The sequence below is a fragment of the Natrix helvetica genome (assembly GCF_964273705.1).
Source record: "Natrix helvetica genome assembly, chromosome: 7".
NCBI lineage: Eukaryota > Metazoa > Chordata > Lepidosauria > Squamata > Natricidae > Natrix > Natrix helvetica.
Genome location: NC_138558.1, coordinates 40,106,674 through 40,119,886, shown reverse-complemented (window position 1 = coordinate 40,119,886; position 13,213 = coordinate 40,106,674). Strand labels below are relative to the sequence as shown.

The 13,213-nt window shown below is 39.3% G+C and overlaps 1 protein-coding gene across 1 annotated transcript in view; it reads left to right on the top strand.

Moving 5' to 3' along the window:
• The first annotated feature begins 9,931 nt into the window (after positions 1–9,931).
• Positions 9,932–13,213, top strand: part of SYNPO2 (synaptopodin 2) — an 87,593-nt gene continuing 84,311 nt past the window's right edge. The window contains exon 1 of the mRNA XM_081959567.1: positions 9,932–10,182. Coding sequence (XP_081815693.1) covers positions 10,078–10,182 — 105 coding nt within the window. The 5' untranslated portion in view covers positions 9,932–10,077. The remainder of the gene's footprint in view (positions 10,183–13,213) is intronic.

The window sequence follows — 13,213 nt, the reverse complement described above, 5'->3', positions numbered from 1 at the left end:
GCTTGCGCACTCCCTTTCAGCGCTCCACCTGGCTTGCGCGCTCCCTTTCAGCGCTCCACCTGGCTCTCGCGCTCCCTTCCGGCGCTGAAACCGGAAGTACAGTCTTGCCCCGCCCCTGGCGAAGCAACGACGCCTGCCTGCGCTCCACCAGCTCGGCTGGGAACGGAGATGTTTCCTCCGCTCCGCTGAGGAAACATCTCCGTTCCCAGCCGAGCTGGTGGAGCGCAGGCAGGCGTCGTTGCTTTGCCAGGGGCGGGCAAAACTGTACTTCCGGTTTCAGCGCCGGAAGGGAGCGCGCAAGCCAGGTGGAGCGCTGAAAGGGAGCGTGCAAGCCAGGTGGAGCGCTGAAAGGGAGCGCGCAAGCCAGGTGGAGCGCTGAAAGGGAGCGCGCAAGCCAGGTGGAGCGCTGAAAGGGAGCGCGCAAGCCAGGTGGAGCGCTGAAAGGGAGCGCGCAAGCCAGGTGGAGCGCTGAAAGGGAGCGCGCGCGATCCGGTGCGATCCGGGAGGAACCCACCACTGGTACAAATCCTTATATGATTCCATTTTATCTTACATCTTTCATAAGTAAAAAAAAATCTATTTATTTTGTTCTTTTTATTAATCAGTTACCAGTTCATTAGAGCATCCAGTCTCTTATTCTACAGTACAACTAAGGCCTTATTAAATAATTTTTTCTCAAAGGCAATGTGAAAGTCTAAGTATGCTTTCTATGTTAAATATTTTAAACATAGTAAAACAAGATTGACTTAGAGATGTTAAACTTGTTCTTTTGTATAGTTGACTCCAGTTCCTGGTAGGGTCTGTGAAGGGCATAGATGCTTTTTTCTGACTAGAGCAGGGGTGTAAAACTCAAGTCATCACAGCGGCATCATGTGACGTATTGGGACTTTTTTTCCTTTGCTAAACCAGGAGTGGGCGTGGCCAGTGTGTTGTAGGAAGTTAGCACCCACTCCTCTCTTAGAAGAATGAAATATCCTAGGAAATATTAAAAAGGCAGAATATTATATTTCCCTGGATAAGAAGGCAGGAAACAGACTCACTCTTAATAGCCCCCATCTTTGTCAATGGGCCATTAAAGGTCTGGGCCAGTCTATTCTACATAACAAAGGTAGGATTAGTCTTCTACAGAAACTCACCACAAGGCACCCGGGAAAATTACATCAGCCAGGCAAGGCAACCAAACTTGGATACAAAGCACAGCCTACAGAGTTGCCCCTGCATGGCCTCAAGGTGGTCTGACAACCAATCAGAATACAAGATCAAGATCAAAGGCCAGAGAAGGCATAAAACCAGGGACTTTCAGCATCTTGGCCCTTTTTTGTTCTTAACCCACATCTTGAAGCATGTGATCACCTTTTTCCCCCAGGACCTCAAACCGTGTGATCCTGCCCTCCGCTAAAACCATCTTTCGAAGCAGCCTCCATATTTCCAGTGTCTTTTTTCCCTACTTGGAACTAAACCCAGATGTACATTTCTTCCAACAGTCTGATGCATCCAGCCTGCAAGCAAGCCAGGAGTTTGACAGCCCTGTGCTAGAGGATGGTTTTTTAAAAAAATTCCTGGTGGCTATTTTATTTTACTTTAAAATAAGATAAGAAAAACAATATTAAAGGAGCTAGGAGCAAAATGGGCTTTAAGTAAAGGCTATAGTTGTGGCAGTTGTGAATGCCCCAACACTGGAAGTCTTTAAGAAGATGTTGGATAGCTATTTGTCTGAAACGGTATAGGGTTTCCTGCCTAGGCAGGGGGTTGGACTAGAAGACCTCCAAGGTCCCTTCCAACTCTACTATTGTATTGTATTGTATTGTATTATTGTATTGTATAGTTTTAATACTATGTTAAACTACATCATATTAATGTAGTTAACACACATTTTGGCCTTAGTTATTTTCCCAAAAAGACAAATGACAATTTGTTAAAGTAAATTATAACGCAGGAATCCCCAAACATGCAAAGTTATATGAAAATGTAAACTAACCTTTAAAAGCAAGCATCCCTAGTGTGAATGGAACCTCAGATATGTGGCAGGCTCAGACATTCCTCATCCAGTATGTACTCTCTGAAGCTGATTTCCCCAATTTACATTTTCACAAATGGCAGCTGCATGCCCTGGGTCACATACAAATCAGATTATCCTACCTACCCCATTCCCTTGTGCTAGAAAAGAGTTGGTTTTTGGAAAAGACTGCACAACACCTGGAGAAAAGGAGCAAGAAATCATATGCCAAGGCTGTCATGAAAGGAATGATCTTCTCAGCCTCTGGATAAATTAAAATAAAACCCCCAAAAAGGATCCTGGAGAAACAGTGAACCAAAACCAAGAATTGCTTCTATCATTGTAGCGGCTTGTCATGTTCTCTTTAGGGTTTTTATATTTTCTTATATATTTTCTTATTTGAATTGGTTTTTGTTTTTTTAGATGATCCCTCTGTTTTGAACAATCCCAGAATATGTTACGTAACTAAAATTATGGAAGCTTTTTATGTAGAAAGTATAATTATGAACAATATTTTTTAAAAAAATATTGGATGCAGACAGATTTTGTAGCAGTTCTTACTGAAATCATTGGGACTTAAATGATACTTTATTTCACTACCTGTTGGACCAACACAGTTACTGCACTGATTTGTGGTGGTGTTAGTTGCGAAATCATATCCAATCCATCGTGACCCCATGGACTACACTCCTCCAGGCCTTTCTGTCCTCTAACATCCTCCTCTACCTCTCTACCATCTCTCTACCATTCAAGCTCACACCAACTGTTTCAGTGACTCCATCCAGCCACCTCATTCTCTATCGTCACCTTCTTCTTTTGCCCTCAATCTTTCCCAACATTAGGCTCCTCTCCAGTGAGTAATTCCTTCTCATTAGTTGGCCAAAGTATTTGAGTTTCAGTTTCAGGATCTGGCCTTCTAAAGAGCAGTCAGGGTTGATCTCCTCTAGGACTGACCGGTTTGATCGTCTTGCAGTCCAAGGGACTCGCAGGAGTCTTTTCCAGCACCAGAGTTCAAAGGCCTCAATTATTTGGTGCTCAGCCTTTCTTATGGTCCAACTTTCACGCCATACATTGCAATTGGGGAAAACATAGCCTTAACTATATGCACTTTTGTTGGCAGGGTGATGTCTCTCCTTTTTAGTATGCTGTCTAGATTTGCCATAGCTTTCCTCCTCAGGAGCAAGCGTCTTTTAATTTCTTGGCTGAAGTCCCCATCTGCGGTGATCTTGGAGCCCAGGAAAATAAAATCTGTCACTACCTCCATTTCTTCCCCAACTATTTGCCAGGAATTGAGAGGGCCGGATTCCATGATCTTACTTTTCTTAATGTTGAGTTTCAAGCCAACTTTTACACTCTCCTTCTTCACTCGAATCAAGATGCTCTTTAGTTTCTCTTCACTTTCTGCCATTAGCATAACCTGGTTGCTGACTTAACCAGAAGTCACATAATATATTGAATCATATATTAATTGAGCTAGATGCATACGATGTATGTACGTGCCAGGGCAAGGAATTGATTATGTGCAAAAAGCCATTTCCCACTCCCAGTAACCACATACTATAGATTCGTTCCTAACCTAATCTTCAAAGTATCCCAGTAGTAAATTCATCACCACTATAGTTGGTCCCATACACTTTGCTGCTGTTGTTCTCTTTTTCTCTTTCCTTTCCCAGTACTAGAGCCTTCACTAGGGAGCTATGTCTTTGCATATATCTGAAGCAAGAAAATTTGGGCCTGGGTCATTTGTGCCTCAACTAAGAACGCTTGAGTTGAATTTTTCAATGAATGGTTTGTTTGGGGGTTGGTTGGTTTGTTTTGCTGCCCAAGTCTTCTTCCAAACTAACATTCAAAAGCATCAGTACTTTTCTACCTTGCTTCTTTAAAGCCCAATTTTCATTTATATAGAGCATCACAAGGAATCTCGTGCCATACAGTGCATGATTTTGATCTTTATAACCGGGATCGCGTCCTGCCCCATACATCCCTGCGACCCGTCCACTCACACAGAGAGGGACTACTCCGGGTGCCGTCCTCCAGAGAGTGCCAGAGGGCAGCGCCCAGAAGTAGGGCCTTCTCTGTAGTGGGCCCCACCCTTTGGAATGACCTCCCCCCAGACATCAGGACTACAACCGACCTTCGCTCCTTCCGTATGAAGCTGAAAACCTACCTGTTTCGACTAGCTGACCTGGCATAATTCTACAACCTCTCCAGCCCAGGGCATTTTTAATTGGTAATTTTAGTTTTTAAGGGTTAATTTCACTGGGGTTTTAAACTTTTTTAGGTATTGTAACTTATTTATTTATTCTTACCTCCTCTGTACGCTATATAATACTTTTGTACGTCGCCCCAAGTCCCTGTGGGGAGAGGGGGCGACTAATAAGTTCAAGTAATAAATAAATAATAATAAATAATATAGACATCTCACAACATTTGAACATCTTTTCCAAGGCAATCATAACTGCTCTACCAAGTGTTAGTCTCTGGCTTATTTCTTGACTCCTTGTTTCTTTACTATTTATGGTTGATCATAAAAGGCAGAAACTGACCATAACTTTGATAACTTCACTACCAATTCTAAGGTTGGTTGTTCTTATCATTAGTTTGGTCTTTTTTATATTTAATTGCAGTCCCATTTTTTTCACTCTGCTCCTTGACTTTTGTTACTAGCGCTTGCAGTTCCTTTGCATTTTCCACTATCAGGGTACATCATTAGGTTCAGATTATTGATGCTTCTCCCTCCAGTTTTAAAATCACAGATATTTTCCTAATCCAGCTTCTCTTAATATATATATCCAGCATGTTTGAATGAATAAGGGGTGTGTAAATAGCCATGATGCATTCCTTTGCAAACCTGGAACTACGTGTTCATACCGTAACTTCCTGACATATAACCTGTTTTCCCAAAAATAAGACCTATCCCAAAAATAAGACTTAGCATGTTTTATGTGTTTGTCTAATATAAACTCTATCCCCCAAGTAAACCCGATTTAAGAGGGCTTAATAAGCCCATTCTGTCTGGTTGCTCATGGTGCCATAGGCAAAGTGAGGGATTGAAGCTGCCTCACGTGCCCACATAGGCTTACCTCAGGGCCCCCACAGCCAGGCTATCCATGGCTGGACACCTGCCTCGCGGCGGCGGCACTAATAACCATATGCAGCAAGAGCCCATGTGGCTGCTGGCCCATTTCTTCTGCTTGCTCACAGTTATATCGGAGCAGGAGGCTGAGTGGTGTATTGGTGCCACAGCCGTTAGGCAAGGCAGATGTTGGGGCATGGATGGCCTGGCTGCAGGGGCCCTGATGTAAGCAGATGTGGGGCTTGTGGGCAGGTCCACCCCATTACCTCACAATGGCACTAACATGTTGCATGACCTCCTGCCCCGACAGGAACAATCAGAAAAAGCAGGTCTCCCATATGTGGGGAGGGGGGGAACAATACAATAGCAGAGTTGGAAGGGACCTTGGAGGTCTTTTAGTCCAATCCCCTGCCTAGGCAGGAAACCCTATACCGTTTCAGACAAATGGCTATCCAACATCTTCTTAAAGACTTCCAGTGTTGGGGCATTCACAACTTCTGGAGGCAAGCTGACCACCCCCCAGAAAATAAGCCCTAGAAATCCCCCAGAAAATAAGCCCTAGTGTTTATTTTGTGGCACAAAAGAAAATAGGACCCAGTCATATTTTCAGGGAAACACGGTATATAGGTTTCTCATGAAAACAATCAGATGTTCTTGGGATTCCCATTTTTTCTGAATATATTTCGCAGCTTGATGCAGTTGACAATGTCAAAGACTTTTCTGCAATCAATGAAGCGCATTATTTTGGGCATTATTTTGACTTTTTAAATTATCCAGCATGCATCTGCTATGTCTATGTTCCTCTGTGTTTTCTAAAGCCAGCTGAAACATCTGGCATCTCTTTTCCATTTAGGGATCTAAACTGTGTTGGATGTGCTAAGCATTATTTTGCTAGAATTTGAAATTAAGGATATTTTATGATAATTGGCACAATATGTTAAGACTCTGTCTTTTTTTTTGTATTGATAATGTAGATTGACCTCTTCCAATCTGCTGATGGCTGTGTCATTCTCCAGATTTGCTGACTGACTTGGTTAGAATCTCTACTGATTTTTTTTTCCTGTTGCTTGTCATATTTCAGAGGACATGCCTTCAGTTCCTGTAGTTTTTTGACTTAATAATGACCAGAATGCTAGCTTAATTTAGTACCAGAGATTCTTTTAAAGTAAGGAATATCTTCTAAGATAAGATGTTAATGTTGTTATGTTCAGTGTTTAAGTTTTCTCCCATTTTACGTGTATTAGCAGCAGGAAGCAGCAGCTGTCTTAGAATTGGAGGAGTTAGAAGTTGGAAATTAACTCTAAAATTAAAAGATAAAGAGGAATCGGAATATTATGAAATCTGGAATAATTAGTATGAATGGTTAGAAAACAAGAAAAATAATTAAGCCAAAAACAATATATATAAATACGTATAGAACTGTGTATAAAAGTATGTAAATATAGAAGCGGAATATTATAAACATGTATAGATAAGATGATATAACAAGGTACAAATGTTAACATAATGACTGTAATATATGGTGAAAAGAGAAAAACATGTATAGATAAGACGATATGACAATGTACAAAATGTTGACATAATGACTGTAACATATGTTGAAAAGAGAAAAACAATAAAAAAAATTACTAGGCAAAAAGAAGTTGGAAGAGTTAAGAGTTGGAAGAAGTCATTTAGACCCCCTTGAATCTAAACTTCTGTTCAGTTGCAGATATCCAAATTACAGTATCCCCAGCATATTTGTCTAGCTTCCCCTTCAGTATATCCAGTGAATTTGTACACACAATTTGTACCCATCACCTGTTGGGATGTTTTTTCTAATATTTATCAGAATTGCCACCCTGTAAGTTGAAACAATTATTTTTGTCTCCTCCATTATGAAATAATAGAAAGTCTTGATTTTCTAATATGACATTTCTTCAGCTATTTATATTTTTCTCTCTTCTTTTCTCAAGACTGAGAAGGTTTGACATTCCCATTTCCCCCCCTTTGTTTTCACAAGCTTTAGTTTCTGGTCCTGTCATCAACCTCATTACTCTTCTCTGAAACCGTTCCACTTTATCTGGATTTTTAAAAAAAACGGATGCTGAAAACTGGAGAAAATAGCCAAGGTCAGGTTTGGCCAGTGTAGAATAAAGTAGAAGCATTACTTAATGTGATTTGGAAACTATACTGGTTTTTGCAATCAGTTACACCGCTGAATTGCTGACTTCACAATTCCAGAAGGATTCCAAGACTTTTTCAGGAATATATACCTAGCCAGGATCATCCCTACTCCCATTCTATATCTGTGAACTTCATTTTGTTGCTTTTGTTCCTCTTAAATACCTTTGTCTTATTTCTTAATCAAGATTGTTTTTATTTTTATTTTTTTAATCTTCTAAGGCAGGGGTGTCAAGCTCAAGACTCAGGGGCCCAATCCAGCCCGTGGGGTGCTTAGATCTGGGCTGCAGGGCCACCCTGGAAACAACAAAGAACAGGCCTATGGTGCTTCTGTCAGCAAAAACAGAGCTTGGGAGGGCCGCATGCAGGGGGGGGGGAGTTCTGTTTTCATTGGAAGAGGGTTGCAGGATACCATCGCAGCCGGAAATGGAGCTTGAGAGCCTGTTTTCACTGGTAGAGCGCTCAGGCCACCACAGGCACCCCTGACATGTGTGACATTGACCTGGCCATGCCTACCCTGGGTCCCCGAGGTCAAACATAACCCTGAGCGGCCCTCAATAAAATCAAGTTTGACACTCCTGTTCTAAGGTATTGTCTATCTTACCCAATTTTGTGTCATCGGCAGATTTGGTAAATAGTCCCTCTATCTCGTCATCCATGCCATAAAAAAAAATAGTGAAGAGCATTGCAGTACCTGCTCAGTATCTCCATTTAATATGGAACCACTGATGTCGTTATATGATTCTTGAGCCAACTATCTAGCAATTTCACGGTTATGCCATCCAGTCTTTTTATTTTGAACATAGTATTTTTGCTGCTGTTTTCAACTGCAGCTCATTCTGAGCTTTCCTAAAACCATGTTTGTTGTTCTATATTAACTGTACATGGTAATAGTCTGCAGAGATTGTCAGTCATCCATATCATGGTTGTCCCAAAGATGCTTTTTCAGGAGGCAACTGGACTTTGTTTTTTTCTTTTGAAGATGTTTTGCTTCTCATCCAAGATGCCATCCTTTTTGGATGAGAAGTGAAACGTCTTCAAAAGAAAGAAAGAAAACAGTTTCCTCTTGAAAAAGCACCTTTGTATATGGTAATTTGCCCATCTTTTCAAGTTACATATGTTCTTTTTAAAATAAATATTTTCAAAAATATCTTCATTTTAGTTTTCCAGCCATATTGGTTTTTCCTGTTGTTTTCCACCTTTTCTTTCATTCAGTTTGTTTACAGTTATAGTTTTAGCATCTCTTTCTTTTCTTCCTCCTTTTTTGTCATTTATCATCTTAAACTTCGTTTTAAAATCTTTTTAGCATTACATAACATGTTTCTTTCAAAATTCCTGCTACTTTTACTCCCTCAATGAAGTCTTTGCTATTAATTATTATCAAATCAAGTGATTCCCCTGTTACTTTCTTTCTCCTGACAAGGAAAAACTTGTCAGTAACATAAGGCAAGAATTTCCTGACATCATCATGCTTGACCGTTTGTCTTCCAATAAATATTGAAGCAATTCAAGTCTGCAAAAATAAATGTCCACTACTAACTATGTTGTTTAAAACAAAATGTTTGTGGTGACATCACAGTACATGTATTTGCATCAGGTGGGAATATGGACTTGCCACAAGAATTGAAGAATGAGTATAAACTCCTGTCCGTTAATCTTAATTTCAATCTTGAGGTTCCCCCAGATTTTATTTCTTCCTTATTAAATTCTAAGCCAAAATTTCCAGCATAATCTACCATTGCTATTTCTCTCTCTCTCTCTCTCTCTCTCTCCCTCCCTCCCTCCCTCCCTCCCTCCCTCCCTCCCTCCCCCCCCTCTCTCTCTCTCTCTCTCTCGTGCTGTTGTGAATTGCATATCTGAATGGCCATAGGTATGATCTTCAGTCATTTGAATCTTACCTCCTTTGATATGAAAGTGATCTCCCTCCATCTGCATTAAAATGTAAAAGTTAAGTCTTGCGGTTTGCTCTTTGATATTTTTTTTGAAAAGAGCAAATACAAATTGTAGCTTTTACACATAACAATGGGGAAAGGAACATATATGCCAGATTCATACAACATACTGCTTTGGTTTTGATTTACTGCATTGCATTGAGTTTTGTAAAACATGAGTTATTGCTTAGTTCATAGTTCAAAACCAGCCAATCGCTTGAACATACCATGGCTTAACATGTGGGGTGTGAATCCAGGCACTGGAAAATTTATGCCAGAAAGAACCAGGCGTATGTCAAAAACTCAGGCTATCATTTGATAATTGTAAACATCCTATCACAGCGGGTCGGTGGGTAATTCTCAGTGGGATGCTTCATGGTAGTATCTGATGAAGAACTGGAGAGGAAGACAATTTTTTCCCTCTTCCCCTCCTACACTTTGTTTGGGTTAGGAGAACGCAGAATGTGTTGCAACTATAGCTTAACAAGTCTGGTACCACTTACAAAAGTAAACTCTCCGTCTTAAATCATTGCAGGGAGATTAACAAGTCCTTTGACCTGGCTGTTTTGATTTAGCTGTCACAGGCAAATGCTCTTAGATTTAAATATAGCCCCTTTTTTGCCTCACAGCCCAGTGCTTTTCGTTTATGTTCCTCTGACATTACCACGAAGGTGGGCTGAGCACAGCAAATCTGACGAAAAAGTGGGCTGATCCCTTGGACTGGGAGCGCTTCCTTGCTCTCGGTCAATGATTGTGTTAACCAAGTGCAGAGCACAGGCAGTGCCAACAGCAGTGATCTCTCCTTTCTAACACCATCTAGAAGGCAAAGTCCAGCTGCAAATCTCCAGCTGCAGGATTTTTAAAAGATACTTTTTTTTTTACGAACATTGACTGATTCTCCCAGAAAGATAATGGGTGTACAGGATTATATTTGCATGACTATGACTGGAGGGGCACCTTGGGGTTTCAGGCTTCAGGGTGGCAAGGATGTAAAGCAGCCTTTGAAGATTGCCAAGGTAAGAAAATAAGAGGATCTCCCTTCTTGTTTTAATCAGGGTATGTATTTGTACATGTGTGTAGAGAAAGAGAAGGAAATAAAAGCTATGGTTAGTATAATTTGATAGTTAGAATACTTGGAGTACATACAGAATTTCCTCAAATGTATTATCAGATGCCCTTTTAAGGAAAATTATCTTTTTAAAATATTCTTACCTTGGAAAGTACGAAGAGATTCTCTCTGTGTATGTGTGTGTGTGTGTGTGTGTGTGTGTGTGTGTGTGTGTGTTGTGAAATGACGATTAATTTTAACTTCTGTTGAACTTGTTGAATGGCATTGAAAGGACACTCTGCAGTAAGCACTAGGTTTTGAATGAGCAGAACCTCATTTGATGAGAGATTGGTGATACTTTTTCTTCCAGTTTTGGCAAAGAAGTAAACTTATGGCTGCAAGGGGAAATTTGCTCCTAACCTTTCACTTAGTTTGGACAACTCAGTCATGAGGCTATTGTCTCATTTTATGCAAACTGACAATGTTAAAATATTGTTGATGGCAAATTGATATGTATTTTATAGGTGAAAGCAAAATAACAAGGAAATGAGAATTCTAACTAATTGCTTTAAAATCCTCCAAGAGTATAACCCAAATCAATTGTATTTAAAAAAAAAACATTGACAATAAGTAGTTAATGAAATCAGTGTACTAATATCAAAAGAATGGAACAACAACAGATTTTAATGAAGATCTTAGCTTTCTAAAATATAACCTTTGCAAAACATTTGAGGTGTGACCAACATTGGATATGTCAAGTCTAAGTCATAATCCAGGATCATTCTATATTTTTAAAAAAATCATAATTTTGAATTTAGGAATCAGCAGCCCTACATTGTGCACAACCAAGTAAATCTCAGCATATTATCTCTGCATACTCAAGCAAAAGATGCATATATGTCCTGGGCATATATAAAGATCCAGATACTTCGATACTTAAATTTAATTTTATTATACAGCTTGCTTTTATTAAGAAACAAATAAGGAATAAGGAGATGTTTTCATTGTCTTCCCAATGATTCATGAACATGATATATTATAGTAGTTGTAGGACAGCCAAAGTTTACTGTAATATTTTGTTGAATCATTTTATATCTGTTCATTTTTACTATTGAAAATAAAGTTATAGCAACTACCTTTTAAAATCAAGGACCAGTTGTCTTTCATGTTCTTCCTCTATTTTGAAAGTACCAATTCTTTTGGTAGTTTGACAATGAGTGGTTAATGAAATCAATGTACTAATATCAAAAGAATGTTATCATTAAGTATTCCATAGTCAATTTTCTTTTGGAAAACCAATAAAAAAGAGCTTTCTATTTTGAATGTAATTGTAGTTTGGACAACAGCTGTGATAATGGAATTCTGCCACCTAGTGACACAGGAAAAATTCCCTATAGAAATTAACAGAATGAGCACAGTTGTAGGACGAAGGCAACACTGATATCGTGCATTAGAAGTATTAAAAGACATTGCTGGCTGAAATGCAGTGGATAAAAAGAAAAAGAAAAAGCAGTGCCTATTTCAACATGGATTTGTATAAAGAAGTCTGAATGATGCATTCTTATTAGAGTGGAATTCATTATATGCAAAGATTAGGGATGGTTGGTTAGTAGATAGCTGTAGTTGATATCACTGAAAATATAAAAACTGTCTTGCTGACTCAAATCAAATCTATATAGTCCAGCAGGAGATAAAGGCATTGCCTATCATTGATTCTTTCACCTTTCCTTCAAGAGCTGCTATATAGTCATCATATCTTTCAGCTTTATCTGTGGAAGAGCACATGTGGTGTTCAAGCTAAGAAAGAGTGACTGGACAGTGATTTTTTGTGACAGAAGCTAGACTTGAAGTTGAGGTTCCTAATAGAACCTTCCACTGGTTTCATGAACATCGTGTAACAACAATCACGATAATTTCTGACAAAGTATCAGTAGGATTGGCAGAAGGAGAACTGAGAACCCCAGATCCACAGGAGGCTGATGGATAGGAAAGGATTAATTTATTCAAATGTGTAGAACAAAGAATTAGTTAAAGGACTGCATAACACAAGTAGAAAGTTGGAACAAAAATATGTACAGCAGCTTCAAGCAAATAGCCAGTCACTGAACAGAGTTTGTCATAACTCATATATTTGCATTTTCTTCCCAAAGTGTTAATGATGATTCTTTAAAATGAATAACTGCTAATGTAGTGATCTGATAATATTCAAGTTCTTGGTCATGAGTCTACTGAACAAACTCTGCTGAAACGAATGCTTTAATGCTTATCTACAGTGGCTGTTTGAAGTGAAAATGGAGACATAAAGTTGGGGATGAAGTGAATCCTAATCCATGAAAATGTAGGCGATTATTATTCTTTGTCAGTCTGTAAGATATCTCAAGATTCTGCGATTTTTGGAAGAATGGTTGTAAAAACAGAAAGCAAAAAGCACACTAAGATAGCCGCTTTTGATAAATATAGAATGCAGTCTAATGCCTGTTCCAGTAATTTTCTTTCTGCCTAATGTGAAACATTACTGTAATATATTTACTTTTACATGGATGAGAAAAAACTGCCATAAGATATTTTCATTTTTTTAAATTTAAAGATAGAAAGCTTTGAAACAAACACTTATAAAACTTTTCATGACAGTCATGGGACTGCATCTGCTTAGAATCTTTCCCAGCACACTGTTGGCCTGTGTGAGAAGAAAAGTTGCCAAATCTCCAGCATGTTCTCTTATCTAAATTTCCCAAGAGAACTGGTGATTCAGCAGATCTCCTAAGCATCCTGCTTGGACATCTATGTTCTCTGAAAAAATCTGGGGTTTCAGGCATGACTGGTACTGAAAGCTTATTGAACTACTTCTATCTACTTTGCTCTGCAATTTAAAACTTAGATTTATGTGACTATTCTCCATTTATTTTGGGAATGTGACCCCCAAAGCTTGTTTTTGTCTTTGATCTGTATAAGACCTTCCCTGTGAATGTATATTTAAGAGCCTGCCAGAATCCAATGGG